The sequence below is a fragment of the Miscanthus floridulus genome, chromosome 1, assembly GCF_019320115.1.
Source record: "Miscanthus floridulus cultivar M001 chromosome 1, ASM1932011v1, whole genome shotgun sequence".
Classification (NCBI taxonomy): domain Eukaryota; kingdom Viridiplantae; phylum Streptophyta; class Magnoliopsida; order Poales; family Poaceae; genus Miscanthus; species Miscanthus floridulus.
The window spans coordinates 158,661,806-158,679,095 of NC_089580.1; the positions used below are offsets into that span (position 1 = coordinate 158,661,806).

At 51.4% G+C, this 17,290-nt stretch overlaps 1 protein-coding gene across 1 annotated transcript; it reads left to right on the forward strand.

Annotated features, from left to right (window-relative positions):
• Nucleotides 1-966: 966 nt before the first annotated feature.
• Nucleotides 967-8,008, forward strand: LOC136545125 (uncharacterized). Its single transcript, XM_066537161.1, has 6 exons — nt 967-1,313; nt 4,736-5,669; nt 6,034-6,129; nt 6,435-6,571; nt 7,031-7,202; nt 7,698-8,008. The coding sequence occupies exons 1-5, from the start codon at nt 1,117-1,119 to the stop codon at nt 7,155-7,157; spliced, it is 1,491 nt and encodes a 496-aa protein (XP_066393258.1). The 5' UTR covers nt 967-1,116; the 3' UTR covers nt 7,158-7,202; nt 7,698-8,008.
• Nucleotides 8,009-17,290: the final 9,282 nt, after the last annotated feature.

The window sequence follows — 17,290 nt, forward strand, 5'->3', positions numbered from 1 at the left end:
GATATAGGAGCAAGCGGCGTAGGCGGGGTGCTCAAGGCGAGGGAAGAGATAGCAGTAGCGAGGCGGAGTGGGGCGCGCTGCATACGGACATGTGGATTCCCGCGTAGGAGCATTACCCTTTTTTATATCTACAAAAATTAGGATGTATTATGTTTTGACATCTTTATCTTTTGAAATCAAATGAATCCATTCTTTCACCTTTCAATGCAGTGCCGCCATCCGTTTCAATTTCAGATGTTCAAAGAAAATTTATCATCTCTGCCAACGGAAGTAACATGTGCAGGATGTATTGCCTATTACATTATACCGTGAATTTCATAAAGATATGACCTAAATAGAATCGAGTTGATGAACTACGAAACAAAAAAAAGTAAGTTTAGGCTATCTTCAACGACAACACCCAAAATACAAGACTCATTCGTCTTTTGGTAGCGCTACAGACACAAGGTTCAATACCTATTCGGCATCTTCTCCAACAAGACCCTAAAGAGAATCATTTCTGTAAATGGGTTTCCAGGAGAGAAGATGCTCATATTTGGGTTATGCCACTCAGGCAACCCAAAATAGCTCTTCGTATAGGTATTCTGTTGAAGGTTGATTTTAGGTCTCTTACTATCTATTTTATGTTTAGGTGTCCATAATGGTTCTTTATCGGAGACCGTTGGTCGTCATTAGCTGCATTAGTGTACAATGTACAGTATACTGTGTACTAGATGATGTTGACTATTCTCAAGGTCATGTTCGTCTCCACTACTCTAACAGTATTTTTTTTAGTAAATCAACAGTATTTTTTCTTTTCGCAATAAATCAACCCAAATTTCAGCGATTTTCACGATTGTATGTACACGCCGCACTGTGAATTTCTCAGGTCTTTGGCTCCTTGCACGGATCAGTGATATCCTTAACGGACAACACAAGCGACGTTGATGCCCGGTTACACCAACCTTAACCATCCTCCACCGGCTGCCCCCTCTCTGCTACTGCCAGCAAGACGGGCCCTCGAACCTTTCCACTCCATCCATCGCCGCCCTCCTCCTGAGCACCCGAAACAAGAGCAGCGGCAGCCGCCAACTAGCAGAGACGGCCACGGCGGCGCCCGCGCGCACCCTCCCGACGATGCGGCGAGCCACACTCTCGCTCGCGCTCGGGCTCTCCCTCTTCGCCCTCTTCGCGGCTCGGGGCGCCGACGCCTCAATCCACGAGTACGCCGGCGGCGGCTTCGCGCCGCGGGCCAACTCCTTCTTCTTCCACGGCGGGAGCGAGGGGCTCTACGCGTCCGACCCCTCATCCAACTCCTCCGCATCCTTCATCAGGTACGCCGTACGCGCCCGCCACCGCATCCGCCGGGTTCTCGCTCCCTCGGCTCGCCTTTCCCCGCGCCCCTAGGGTTTTGCGGATCGTGTACGCATCGAGGGGGTGCTGGTGGGCAGGATCAGATGGGACTGCTGAATGCGGCGCATTTCGTTGATCTCGGCCGAGCTAGTTCCGGGGCAATGGTGTGTGCGACAGGTAGTGTAAGAGGGTTTGGTTTGGGACGGCAGGAACTTCTGCCGACAAGTTGCGTTCCTCGTGGTTGCGTCTTGAGTGTTTGCCCTGAATTTTAGGGCTCTGGCTGTTTCTTTTGATATTATGTGTTGGATCAAGTGGAAATTCTTGCAGTTTTGTGCTCAGGTAGACTGATCTATTGACTTAGTTGGAAACAGCTGCTAAAAGGTAATTATTGTTTTATTGAGTCGTGATCTAGTGTATGTCGCAGTCAGTTTGACTGCCTTAGTTCAGCTCTAGTTTTGTTTGCCTGGCATGTGACGAGGCTGGGATTACAGTAGGTCCTAAAAGTTGGTTATTTCCTTTTAGTCGTTTGTGATCCACTATGTTGCAGGCAGCTTGAAGCCTTGACTACTTATCTTTTTAGAGGGTTTTACCTGTATGCCATTATAAAAGTTTGTGATTACCCACGACCCACTAAAAAGTTCTAGCGGTCATAGGTGCCACTGGTCGAAATTTTTTTGCCCTCTGCGCCATTCCATCCACATTTGATGCTAACGGTGTCAAACTACGGTGAGAAAAGTCTAAATTGCCCTCGTGTCTTAGCGTCATGCAAAAGTTTTTTGTTTCCTCGGTGCCACTGAAAGTCTGAACGATGTCCAGCACGCCCGCCGTGACAAAGGCCGATGCCCATTCATTGTTGATGCGTGAACCCACGGGGCCGGCCGATGTAGGAGCGCACGGCGGGCATGATGACAGTCGTAGACGGGGATCCAGACGATGACGTTGATGGTGTCCACCATGGAGAGTGTCGCTGAGGGGCGAGGTGGTCTTGAACTTGGGCCCCTTGCGCTGGTCCAGCGTGTTGCCAAGTATCTCCGCCGCCTCCTGGTACGCGCCCCGCTCCGTGGCCGCCCTAGCCGCTGCCTTGTCCTCGATCGCCTCTAGCCGGACGCGCTCCCGCTCCACCTCCGCGTGCTCCGGCGCGCCTCGCCACCACTATGTCCTCCGGGATGGCCGCAAGCCATGGCGACGCGGGCCACCTGCACCACGACGGTGAGCATGCCGCCGATGCACTGCGCGAAGGCGTCCTGGATGACTGCCTCATTCTCGATGAAAGAGAACGTCCCGCCGGTGGCCTCTACAACGACTTGCATCACCGCCGCGTCATGGTCGTTGCCGAAACCAAAGGTGTGGATGGGCGCAGAGCCCTCGCTGGCGCTGTCACTGTCAGGCAAGAAGGACGGTGGCACCAGCACCTCGTACACTGCCCCGCGCCGGACGCGGCGTCGTGGCATGCTGTAGTTGTCCCGACCGTCGGAGAGGAGAATGATGGTGGAGACGGCGTTCCGGTACCGGCACTCACCGAGCACCTTGGAGGCCGTTCTGAGCAGCAGCCGAATCACTCTTGAGCTTCCTCGTGCGGGATGCTGACCTCCAACGAATGTTTAGAGTTTGCTTTGAACTGCATTGTGATTCATTACGGTAGGATACAGTCACATTGGCATCCCATGCATGCGGGCTCCGGCAGACACCCGCAGGCCTCGTTCTGGAGCTTAGCCACATTGCAGTCCCTGGAGGCTGCGATGAGCAGGACTTGGTCGAAGCGCGCGACCAGCTTCAGCACCGTGGTCTTACCCACGCCGCCGGCGCCATGGACGCCGAGCGCGGCGTCACAGTCGCCGAGGAAGCGGAGCGCCTCGTTGAGGTAGGCCCTCGCGGACCCCACCTCTGCCGGGAGGCCCTCCAGCTCCTCGAGGTCACAGAGCAGAGGAGGCGGTGCCTACGGCGTGGCCAGCGCGGCGTCGAGGATCGCCACGTCCTGCTCTCGGAGCGCACGCACCGCCTTGAGCTGTTCCTTGGCCAGCCCCATGATCGGTCGCATGCGGAGGAAGAGGCACTGCACCAGGCGGACCACGTACAGCTGCCCGCCGTCGTGCCGCACCTTGATGGACGCCATCTCGTCCTGTGCCTCCTGCACGCGCCGCAGCCGTGCGCTCCGCACGGGATCCAACAACGACGCCAGGTCGTGGCCCAGCACCTCGGACCGCTGCCGCAGTAGGGCCTCCACCGTGTCTGCCAGCTCTGACCCGTCAGTCAGTGCCAGCCAGCAGGGGCCACCACATGCCGAAGAACAGCACCATCACCGCGCCGTTGAGGGCGAGCGAGCGGAGGAAGAAGAGGATAAGGTACGAGAGACAGAGGGCATTTTTGACATCTTCAATGGCCGGACCCACGTGTCAGGGCATTCAAACGGCAAAAAAGCGACAGAAGGTGGACGGAATGGCGTGGAGGGTAAAAAAGTTCTGACCAGTGGGACCTATGACCGCTCGAACCTTTTAGTGGCTTGTGGGTAATTTCAAACTTTTATAATGGCATACAGGTAAAACCCTCATCTTTTTACTGTTAATTCTTAATTTGCATCTTGAGCATTTGCCATTCATAGGGTTCTTGCTGCTGCTTTTAGTACTATATATATGTGTGAGGAATCAAGCCATTTGTTTTACAATTTGGTTTCATGTAGGCTGATCTGTTGACTTGTTTGGATATAGCTGCTAAAATTTAGTTAGTGTTATATCTGAGTTGCAGTGATTTAGTGTGTGTCACAGTGCGTTTGACCACCTTGCATAGTTCAGTTTCTTTGTTTTGGCTGCTGTGTTATGACTTATGGGGCTGGAATCAGGGAGCATTAGTGCCTCGCATCAAGCCTCCAATAAGGGGATACAAACAATCACTGTTTGGATGGTGTGTATCCTCTATGTATCAAGTTCTAGTATGATTGTCATGCTCTGATGCCATGAACATGTGAAAGACAGTAAAGTTAGCTTAGGTTCTGTGTGCAGAGCAGTGGAGTAGTGGACATTAGGTCAACTGTTTTGGAGCATCCATTTCATTAAGCATTTTGAAGGGGATACAAACAATCACTGTTTGGATGGTGTGTATCCTCTATGTATCAAGTTCTAGTATGATTGTCATGCTCTGATGCCATGAACATATGAAAAACAGTAAAGTTAGCTTAGGTTCTGTATCATGGCACATGTCGTGTCACTGTTATTACTGTGCAGAGCAGTGGAGTAGTGGACATTAGGTCAACTGTTTTGGAGCATCCATTTCATTAAGCATTTTGTTCACAAACAATTTCGTGGTAAACAGCATGGGTTAACAACAAAGTATCGTGACAATAAGAATGACATGGTTAGATGTCTTTCAAATCTTTACTCTTCTGTGATCTAATGGACTAATCTTTCAGATTTGACACCGTTGTTTTTCATCGCACCCTGGAGTCAGCATCTAGGCATGAGGAGATGCAGCAAAAGACAGGATTGGTGGAGGCTATAATTGTTGAGATACAGGACAGGGACAAAATTGGAGGTTCATACCTGCACTCTGATGCAATATGCTGCACGCCTGAGCTTGATAAGGAGAAATCTTGTAGAGTAGGTGAGGTGATCATACGTCCAAATCCTGAGAACCCTGACTGGCCTAAGAGGATCCAGACATTCTTTGATGGTAAAAATGAAGAAACCACTATGGTAACTCAAATTGTATCGATAAACAAAACAGGGATGTATTACCTCTATTTTATGTTCTGTGATCCTCAACTTAAGGGATTGAAGATTACAGGAAGAACTGTTTGGAGAAATCCACAGGGTTATCTCCCTGGTAAAATGGCTCCAATGATGACATTTTATGGTTTCATGTCACTTGCATATCTTGCACTTGGACTTCTATGGTTCATTCAGTTCGTGCGATGCTGGAAGGACATTTTGCAGCTGCATTACCATATAACAGCTGTTATTGCTCTTGGCATGTGTGAAATGGCTTTCTGGTATTTTGAGTATGCTAACTTTAATTCAACTGGAACCAGACCTATGGGCATTACCTTGTGGGCAGTTACATTTACAGCTGTGAAGAAGACTGTTTCCCGGCTTCTTCTATTAGTAGTTTCGATGGGCTACGGTGTTGTTCTACCCACATTGGGTGGCATAACATCAAGAGTTGCTGCTCTTGGTTTCATCTATTTTGTTGCTTCAGAAGCTCTTGAACTTGTTGAAAATCTGGGAAATATCAATGACTTCTCTGGAAAGACAAGGCTATTCCTAGTGTTGCCTGTTGCCGTACTTGATGCTACCTTTATCATCTGGATATTTTCATCCCTCTCTAGAACTTTGGAGAAGCTCCAGGTAACCACTTTCTAGCCTTACTAGTCCCAGAATATGTTTCCTTTTATGTTTAGCTAGGTTATGCACCATGCGGCCTGTTACTATGAAGTATGGTCATGTATGATTGATTCTAGCACTTCCAGTCTTTCTGAAAAATATCTAAATGGCTTCACAGTGCATTCGCTTACATATTTGCAATCCTTAGCTAGTTACATGTCATATTAATCTCCCAGTACTAAATTATGACTGCCTGTCATGTGTTTTACATTCTCACTGTTACAAAGTAACCCTGGTTTTGTGCCTATATCTTAACGAAATGACTCCCCCCCCCCCCCCCCCCCCCCGTCACATACCCAGTGCTCATCTGGTTTTAATTTTATTACAGCTGCGGAGAAGCATGGCAAAACTTGAATTATATCGGAAGTTTACAAACTCTCTGGCTGTGTCAGTGCTTATCTCAATCGCTTGGATTGGCTATGAGGTATCTTTTATCAACTCTAAAGTTCATTTATGTGGTCCATGTAATGTAGATATCATATTGCCCCTAGAAAGCAGTTGCCTCATGGGAATGACCGAATGAGTGTAGGAGCAAGAGCCAAGTTCTATGTCGATTCCCCTCTTCTATGTGGTGATCATTAAAATAGGTTTGGAGATGTCCATAGACACTTTATTTTAGCCATTGTGACCATAGATCTGCTTGATAAATGTTTGAGAAAAAAATCTAAAACCCCTTTTTTTCTGCAATTCATATTGATTATGGTCTGGCTTGTTTTTGTCTTGAATCAGCTATATTTCAATGCAACTGACCCGTTGAGTGAACTTTGGCAACGGGCTTGGATCATCCCCTCCTTTTGGAATGTCCTTTCCTATGTGCTCCTCGCCATCATATGCATCCTTTGGTCTCCATCTCGCAATCCAACAGGGTAAACTTTTGACTATGATTTTCATTTTTCTCATTTGAGTTGGATTGTTTGTTTGAGTTGGCTTTCCTTTTAAACAATATGGTGTCAATTGTAGTACCGTATCTCATCATATAAGCTGTCATTGTCATCGATTTATACTACACCCTGTCAAGAAGGCTTATTTGCTTACTGCAGATGGTTGTTTTTAGCAGCAGCACAAGCATATATTCTGAAACAGATTTACAATCATATTCTTTATTTCTTTATGATATTCATAATGAACTTTGCTGAAGCAACTTCTATGATCCTTAAGATGTTCCCTATTCAACTATATATTAATCCATTTAATCTTCGGATATGTATATTTCACGTTGATAATTAATCTCAGTTAAGCATGTCAATTCCTGATACATCATGAGTTTTTAGCTGTGTACTTCCCCGATTCCCAACTTAGGTTTTCACTGTTCCTGTAATGTACAGGTTTGCATATTCAGAGGATGCAGGTGAGGGAGCTGATGAGGAAGGGCTCTCTCTAGTAGGCAGTGCAGTGAAAGGAACTGGAGATATGGTAAACATGCATATCTTTCCGGAGGATAAACGTGCATGATAAGTTTTGGCCTGAATGCAGCTGTACTCCTGGCAGAATGCTATGGTATGTGCTCATTTTGTCAGGAAACGTACATATGAATGCATGCATTGATGGCATCTACTGCCCTACTAATATTGTCTAATGTCTTGTTAGCATGTTAGTGCATGGTGAACTTGATTAGTGAACTCTGTACTTTGACTTATGCTATCCCTAGGCTTCTTGTTGAGTGAGCTCAAAGCTTCACCCCAGATCTTTATTGACTTAGCTCCTTTCTTGAACCTTGCCTCTTATCTTTTAGTCAATCCTGTTCCTATGGGGCGTATTTATTTATTGCACATTTCCACTCTTCTTAATTTTACAGCAACGAACAGTAAAAGGCTAAAAGCCAATTTCCCTTCTACACACAAAAACTTTCATAATTATTAGTCTTCTAGGTTGCTTTTGTTACCAGCTGGCAGCGCACCTTTTGACTTTCGTATAACAGCCTCAATTGCATTTAAGTGTCATTTCCCTCTGAATTTTTGTGTAATCTTTTTTAATATTTTGTTCTCATTGCAGTGAAGTACCTTTTTCCTCTGGATTCACAACTAGCTGACATCTTCTAAAGTTCGCGTAAGATTCCAGATGTACAGGTGGTGACTTGTGTTGAACGATTTGACCAAGAGATTTTTACTTGTCCAGTTGTGGCTACTCAATACAAAAGGTCGGCACAATAAACTATCACTTTGAGAGCATAAGAGGGTTAGTCTTTGTAATCCTTGTGAGGTGATGTAACTCGTAGGAGGTTGAAATGTATCATTGCCAGAGCTGAAATGTATAAAAAAAATGTGTCGTGGATCTAATGATATATTTGCGATTGATTATGCACTTATCGTGTTATTAGCTGCAAAAAATTAGCTGGGTGTCAATTATGACACCTAGTTAACAACTATCCTCTCCGTCTTGAATAGCAAGCGTAAGCTTATTTTGATCAGAGAAAGCAATATGGGATTAGCAAGTTAACCAACATGTAGCTATCTTTAGATGATGATTCTTTGTATTTTGATCAGAGAAAGCAATATGGGATTAGCAAGTCAACCAACATGTAGCAATCTTTAGATGATGATTCTGTGTTTGGTTTGTGGAGTCACCTCATGCTTCATGAGGTAATGCATTGTGAGTTTATTTATTTCATGAATTTTGGTAAAATCAACCCATTCCTCGTGCATGCACTAATTATTAGCTTGTGAGAAATAAGATTGTGATGGATCAATTCACACAAACCAAATAAAAAAAGTGAGTGAGAAGAAATGGACCACCTCATTCTACGAATCAAACGCACCAGTTTTCAGTCTATACGCTAAGACAGCCGAGCTAGGTCCTTCTATTTCCAACCTGTGCATTGAGACAGCCAAGCTAGGCTTGTTGAGCCGAGCTAGGCTTGTATCAACGCACTCGTTTGCAGTGTGGGTTAACTTTGGTAGTTTGCTTATAGGCCCTGTTCGGCTTATCCTATATTTGGCTTGTTCGGTTTTTTTTTTCCAGCCAGAACAGTGTTTTTCTCTCACAACAATTCAACCGGAACAGTGTTTTTCAATTAGTTTCAGACCAGCGAACGGAGCCATAGTTTAGTTTGGTGGCTTGACATACAAGTGGTTTTTAGGGGCCTCTCTGGCTGCACTAGAGACGGCAATAGGCACAAAGCCGCTGGGTTTTGACAACACAAACCTATGTCCATGAACATAAAATGGACTTGTTTAAAAACCCATGACCCCGTCAGAAGTTTAATTTTGTGCCTAAATCCGTACTCACTTGGGTCATGGGTACCCAACGGGTCACCCTGTGTCCACAAAAGCAAGCACACCATGTCAGTGCCAGTAATAAGTATACATATTCACAATTAGCATATTGTCGGATACCGCGAGAAGGGGTACCCTAAGCAAGAACCAAAAAACGACTGCTTAGACTTCGTAAAGATCGAAACCAGCTAACAATCGCTGGCCTCGACCGACTCTCCGACTCGCCCGAGGCCCCCTCATCGCTGGCCTCGGGCGACCTCTCACCAAAGGCCTCGGCCAATTCTCCGTATCGCTCGAGGCCCCCTCACCGCTGGCCTCGGGCGATCCCCCATCGAAGGCCTCGGCCGACCCCCTCTCGTCGCAGGCCTCGGCCGGGTCGCCGACCCTCCGCCTCGCGCGAGGCGGGCTCGGCAACACTCCGCTGCCTCTTCCTTCACCTGTCCCTCTGACAAAACGTCGCGTCGCATTAACTCAGCCAACTGCTGCCACTGACATCGGCCGCATGCTCGGCACAGTACAGCGGAATGGCCGACGGGACGGGGGACGGGACTGGACAGGGGTTACCCGCCACTGTGCCCACCGCTATGCACATGGTTGATGCTCATGCCTCACTGTGCTGCCAACTCCTGCTCTAAGAACAACGCGGCGTGGGGAGCCACGACCGGGATACTGTGGCCTCGGAATCGGTACCCAGGACCAATAATTCCCTCCAAAGCCTCGGCAGTTTGCTTCAGGGGCTCGGCAGCCTGGGGATCCATGTCCGCCGAGCCCCCACGATGGCTCGGCCTCGGCATCTGCAGAGCCTCGGCCCTCTACGACATCATCGCACGATGACCGGCACATCACCCGCCATGCCCTGCCTCAAGCTGTACTGGAGCCCCATGACACACAAGATCAAGTATGACCGGCGTGTCACTTCTGCACGACAAGGACGGGGCCACTCCATCGACCATACCACAACAGTGGCCGGCTGCAGGGCTCGAACACGCCATCCCCACTTATCGGACGCTATGTAGCAACATATGTACGTCCTGGTTCTCCCTTAGAGTATAAAAGGGAGGGGCCGGGGCCATTTCTAGGTACGAGGAGAACGACGAGCAGAAAGAGGAACTCACCAATAGAACCACACACTTCTACGCTGCTTGAGAACAATGCCTCAAGCAGCCCGCACCACCCCCGGCCGAGACCTGGGGCTAGCTCCCTCTCTCACCTAGCTTGTAACCCCCTACTACGAGCACTCCGGTGCAAGGAATACAAGATCGATCTCTCAGACTGGACGTAGGGCGTTGATTGCCTGAACCAGTATAAACCTTGTATCTCTTTGCATCACCATCGGAGATTAGGGGCACGCAGCACAAATTCACTCGTTGGTTAAGGACCCCCTCGGTCCGAAACACCGACAGTTGGCGCGCCAGGTAGGGGCACGCTGCGTGTTAGCTTCATCGTCCCAGCAAGTTCCGGATGGCAAACCCCGTACGACCATTGCGTCTCGGCACAGTGGTATGGTTCAGGAGCCTAGAGTTCATGTCTCTAGGATGTGGATACGATATGGTACTCCTCGCACCCCGAGCTCCACAGCCCAACGACGTTACCACAGACCCGCGGCCCGCGGCTCCCATAGCACTTGCCAGGCGCGACGCGAGCGGGAACGCTCCGACACCACGCAAGCTCGGGGCGACGCGCCGCGCTCCGCCGGTATCCCTTGCCCAGCTGTTGGTGCAGAGTCCCTGGTCGAGGACTTATCTAACCTGAGCTTGGGCAAGGAAAAGATTCTGGCGATGCACGGCGACGCCTCGTCATCAAGCTCTGTCCCACCACCTCCTGAGGGGCTAGCCCCGGTGGAGCGGCGCCCGGCAGTAGCACCATCCCTGTACCCCTTCGGGTTGATAAACGCTGCCGCCGCCTTCGCTTCCGCCTACGCTTCCAAGCACGCAGAGCCCTCAGAACTCCACCAACATTTCGCCCTCGACTTCTCCCCCGCAACATCGGCGCACGCCCACGCCGACTCCTCGAAAGAAGACGAGACGTGGGCTGGAGCAGACTTCTCCAGTCTTTGTGACCCCGAAGCCATGCGCCGCTTCATGACTGCAAGCGACTACTGCTTCGGCTACTCCAGCTTCGACAACGAAGGGACTTACGATCCGTCTCGTGAGTGCTTCCATGTCGGGCTCGGGATGCCAAGGGCGGGCGAAGAGGACAAGAGGACAGGCAACCCTTCCCTGCCCCGGCCAGGGGCGGGCAATGCCACACCTCCGTGTCTCGAAGCCCCAGCAGCACGGAACGAGAATCCCGTCCGTGGGGAGCATCGACGCCCAGACCTGGAGCAGCTCCGCGAGCTTCAAGCCAAGGTCAAACAAGACCGACTCCTCCTGCAACAGCTTCGGGACACTCTCGAGCAGGAGCAGCAAGGGCGCGGTGAGGGCGAAGGAGCCCGACGGAGGGCTCGCGATGTCCATCACCGCATCAATGACAACGAGGGGGGTGAGCCACCCCCAATCTTTAATCGTGCTAGCCAGAATATCACAGCAGTTGCGATGCTGGTCTGAGCAATGCCCGAGCCCTCCACCACCAAGGGGCGACGGGTCCGCGGAGAGCTCTGCGACCTCCTCGAGACCGCTGCGGTGTAGCAGGCCGAAAGTTCTGCCTCCCGCCGGCGTGGAGACACTTCGGAGCAACCCACGGCGCAACCTCGCCGGGGCCAGGGTGCCTCGGTCCGTCCCGAGCCCGCTCGCGCGCCGACGGCCAACGGGGCCCCCTCGGTGCGCGATCGACCTAGAGACCAACGCGAGGCACAAGGCGACCACAAAGTAGTTGGCAGGCTATGGCGCCACGACGACGGAGCCAGTCGGGGCTACCACCCACACCGAGACGGCCGCTACGACAGCGAAGAGGAACGCAGTCCTTCTCCCGAGCCACCTGGCCCTCGGGTCTTTAGTAGAGCCATCCGCAACGCTCACTTCCCAGCCCCGTTCCGGCAACCTGCCAACCTCACAAAGTATAGTGGCGAGACGAACCCTGAGCTATGGCTAGCCGATTATCGCCTGGCTTGTCAGCTAGGTGGTGCGGACGATGACCTGCTCATCATCCGCAACCTCCCTTTGTTCTTGTCAGACTCAGCGCGAGCCTGGCTTGAACACCTTCCCCCCGCACAGATCCACGACTGGCACGACTTGGTGAGGGTCTTCGTTGGAAATTTCCAGGGCACCTACGTGCGCCCCAGGAACTCCTGGGACCTCAAAGGTTGCCGCCAGAAGCCAGACGAATCTCTTCGAGATTTCATCTGGTGCTTCTCCAAGAAATGCACCGAGTTGCCCCGCGTCGATGACTCGGAAATCGTCCAAGCATTCCTCTCTGGCACCTCCTACCGAAACCTAGTCCGAGAATTGGGCCGGAACGTACCAACCACAGCGGCCGCACTCCTCGACATCGCCACCAACTTCACCTCGGGCGAAGAGGCGGTTGGGGCCATCTTCCCCAACAACGACGCCAAGGGGAAGCAGAAGGACGAGGCCCCCGAGGCCTCGCCCACCCGCGTCCCCAAGAGAAAGAAGAACGGTCGCCCAGGGAAGCAGGAGGTCCTCGAGGCCGGCCATGTCGCCGCAGCAGATCGCAGGAATCCCTGAGGCCCCCATGTGAAGGGTCGAGATGGCGACTAGAGGGGGGGTGAATAGTCTTTTCTAAAACTTAATCGCGTCGGCTAACCGATACAAATGCGGAATTTAAACTAACGGTCTAGCCAAGACTACACCCCACTATATATGTTCACTAGCACCTTGCAAAGATAACAATTAAGCAATAAAGGTGCCAGGCTAGCTAGAGCTCTCCTAAACAATTCTAGGAGCAAGGTTACACAAACCTATGCCGCTAGTACTTTAAGTGACAAGGGAGCTCCTACACATGCTAGTAAGCAAAAGCACAAAGCTAACTAAGCTCACTAGCAATGCTCAATAACAAGGCAACCAATGCCTAATTAGAGAGCGCAAATACTTAGCTACACAAACTAAGTAATGTGACTAACAAGGTTACTAAAATCAAATTAGCCACGCAAGGGAGCTACTTCTATGCTACACAAGCAAGAAGGTAATTAGCAAGCTACACAAGCTATCTAATTACAAGAGCAACTACACAAGCTTAATATGTATAAAAGTAATTGCACGCTTGTGTAACGGGGATGCAAACCAACGGGAAGAATAAGGTTGACACGATGATTTTTCTCCCGAGGTTCACGTGTTTGCCAACACGCTAGTCTCCGTTATGTCGACCGCTCACTTGGTGGTTCGGCGGCTAATTAGCATCACCCGCTAAGCCCGCATGTCGGGCGCCGCAAGAACCTACCCCTTGAGTGAGGGTAGCTCAATGACACGCTTTACTAGAGTTGCTCTTCGTGGCTCCCGCGGGGCGAGCACAATGCCCCTCACAAAGCACTTCTCCGGAGCGCCGCACAAGCTTCTTGCGCGCTTCGACGGAGACCACCACCAAGCCGTCTAGGAGGTGGCAACCTCCAAGAGTAACAAGCACCACCGGCTTGCAACTCGATCACCTAGTGCCACTCGATGCAACCTCACAATGCAATCGCACTAGAATCGCTCACTCACACAATCGAATGATCACTATCAAGTATATGTGTGATGGAGGGCTCCCAAGCACTCACAAGCATGGACACTAAGTCCCTTGAGGTGCTCCACACTAGCCATGGCTGAGGGCCACTTCTATTTATAGCCCCAAGGGCTAAACTAGCTGTTACCCCTTCACTGGGCAACGGTCGGGCCGACCGGACGCTCCGGTCGTGTTGACCGGACGCTGGACCTCAGCGTCCGGTCGCCCGCAGACGGCCACGTGTCCCAGTTCCAATGGTCACTGACTTGACCGAACGCAGCAGCTTCAACTGACCGGACGCTGGACCCTCAGCGTCCGGTCGTTTCCAGTAAGCTCCCGAGCATGACCGGATGCGTCCGGTCGAACGCGATCGGACGCAGCCAGCGTCCGGTCACATTCCAGCTACTGCGTCACCGTACGTCAGCCTGACCGAACGCAGCCAGCCAGCGTCCGGTGCATGCAGATCCAGCGTCTGGTCAGTTGACCGACGCCAGCATCTTCGCGACCAACTCGTTTTCACTTCTAACTTCTTCACCCTTGCTCCAATGTGCTAACCATAAGAATTTGCATCCGGCGCAATAGAAAATAGGCATTCCATTTTCCCGAAAGCGCCGAATCCCACCTCGCAAGCTCGGCGGGAGGGAGAGAGGGACCCAAACCCATCTCACCCCTACAAACACCACCTCCTTTATAAATGTGCCAACACCACCAAGTGTACACCACCATGTGTATGTGTGTTAGCATTTTCACAATCATTTCCCAAAGGATGTTAGCCACTCAACTTGCCACGCCACTCGATCCTAGCGACAATGCAAAGTTAGATCACTCGAGTGGCACTAGATGACCGATATACAAACAAGTTTGCCCCTCTTGATAGTACGGCCATCTATCCTAAACCCGGTCATAAACTTCTCTACACACCTATGACCGGTGAAATGAAATGCCCTAGGTTATACCTTTGCCTTGCGCATTCCATTTCATCTCCTCCAATGTTGATGCAACACATGCACCAACACGATCAACAATGATATGATCCACTTTATATCATCATATGATCATATTGGTTCATCGATCTTGACTCTACTTGCTCTTCACCGTTGCCATCGTCCATTGGCGCCAAGTCTTGCTCAAGCTTCACCGCCACGCGGTCCATCACTCTAAAGCCTTCGACTTGCCCTTCACGCTTGCAACCGGTCCATCAAGCCAAGTCTTATCTTGATCTTCTCCACCTTGATCACATAACTCAATGTCATGTCTCATGTGCATTTAAGCTCCTTCATCATCACATGTGTGAGCTTTGCAACATCTCCAAGCCATTTTCACCTCCATGGCATATGTTGCTCACACACATGTACCTGTGGACTAATCACCTGTGTATCTCACATAGACACAATTAGTCCATCTAAGTTGTCACTCAATTACCAAAACCAAACAAGGACCTTTCACTGGGGCCCCGGGCTATTTGACGACATGCTTAAGAAGCCCTATCCTTACCATCAAGGTCCGGTGAAGCATGCCCTCGAGGAGTGCACCATGCTCCGGCGTTACTACGCCAGGCTTGGGCTCCCCAACGACGATGACGCCAGGAAAAGGGGCGCCGGCAAGAGGGACGGTGATAAAGATGATGGGTTCCCCGAGGTACACAACGCCTTCATGATCTTCGGTGGACCCTCGGCATGCCTCACGGCATGCCAGCGAAAGAGGGAATGCCGGGAGGTATTCTCGGTCAAGGTGGCCACCCCCCGGTACCTCGATTGGTCTCGGGAGGCAATCACCTTTGATTGGGATGACCACCCCGATTATGTTCCAAACCCCGGGCAGTACCCGCTTGTCGTCGACCCGATCATCGGCAACACCCGGCTTACCAAAGTGCTCATGGACGGAGGCAGCGGCCTCAATATCCTCTACGTCAACACTCTAGGGCTCCTGGAGCTCGACCAGTCACGGCCCCGAGGCGGTTCCGCGCCCTTCCACGGCGTCGTGCCAGGAAAGCGCACACGACCCCTCGGGCGCATCGACTTACCCGTCTGCTTTGGCACTCCCTCCAACTACCGCAAGGAGGTCCTCACCTTCGAGGTGGTTGGATTCAAGGGGGCTTACCATGCCATCTTGGGGTGCCCGTGCTACGCCAGGTTCATGGCGGTCCCCAACTATACCTACCTCAAGCTCAAGATGCTAGGCCCCAACGGCATCATCACCGTCAAGTCCACATACAAACATGCATACGACTGCGACGTCGAGTGCATCGAGTACGCCGAGGCCATCATGGAGGCCGAGACCCTCATCGCCGATCTCAACCAGTTTGGTAGCAAGGTTCCCGACGCCAAGCGGCGCGTCAGGACCTTCGAGCCCGCGGAGGTCGTCAAGCTCGTCCCTGTCGATCCCACCGTCCCCAACGGCCGAGGACTGAAGATCAGCGCCACCCTCGATAGCAAATAGGAGGCCGTGCTCGTCGACTTTCTCCGTGCGAACGTCGATATGTTCACTTGGAGTCCCTCGGACATGCCAGGCATACCAAGGGAGGTCGCTGAGCACGCCTTAGATATCCGGGCGGGCTCCAGGCCAGCGAAGCAGCGCCTACGCTGGTTCGACAAGGAGAAGCGCAGGGCCATTGGCGAAGAAGTGCAGAAGCTCATGGCAGCCGGGTTCATCAAGGAAGTATTCCATCCAGAGTGGTTGGCTAACCCTGTATTAGTCTGGAAGAAAAGTGGCAAGTGGAGGATGTGCGTGGACTACACTGGTCTAAATAAAGCATGCCCGAAGGTCCCATTCCCACTACCACGAATTGACCAAATCGTCGACTCCACTGCAGGATGCGAAACCCTCTCCTTCCTTGATGCGTATTTCGGTTACCACCAAATCAAGATGAAAGAGTCCGACCAGCTCGCGACTTCTTTCATCACTCCATTCGGCATGTACTGCTACATAACCATGCTGTTCGGCCTTAGAAACGTAGGGGCTACTTACCAGCGGTGCATGATCCAAGTCTTTAGCGAACACATCGGGCAAACCATCGAGGCCTATGTGGATGACATCGTAGTCAAGTCTAGGAAGGCCGGTGATCTCGTCGGCGACTTGGAGGTTGCCTTCACATGCCTCAGAGAGAAGGGCATCAAGCTCAACCCCGAGAAGTGTGTCTTTGGGGTTCCCCGAGGCATGCTCTTGGGATTCATAGTCTCGGAACGTGGCATCGAGGCCAACCCAGAGAAGGTCTCGGCCGTGACCAACATGGGCCCAATCCGAGACCTCAAAGGGGTACAGAGGGTCATGGGATGCCTTGTGGCCCTAAGCCGTTTCATCTCGCGCCTCGGTGAAAAAGGCCTACCCCTGTACCGCCTCTTGAGAAAGTCCGAGCGCTTTTCTTGGACCACCGAGGCCGAGGAAGCCCTCGCCAGGCTAAAAGCACTGCTCACCAACCCCCCGTCCTGGTTTCGCCCACCGAGGGCGAGCACCTCTTACTCTACGTCACCGCGACGACCCAAGTGGTCAGCGCGGCCGTAGTAGTCAAGAGGCAGGAGAAGGGACATGCTCTACCCATCCAACGACCTGTCTACTTCATCAGCGAAGTGCTCTCTGAGACTAAGACGCGTTACCCCCACATCCAGAAGCTGGTTTACGCCGTAGTCTTGGCTCGACGCAAGCTGCGTCACTACTTCGAGTCCCACCCAGTGACTGTGGTGTCGTCTTTTCCTCTAGGAGAGATAATCCAAAACCGGGAGGCCTCGGGTAGAATAGCCAAGTGGGCTGTCGAACTCATGGGGGAAGCTTTGTCTTTCG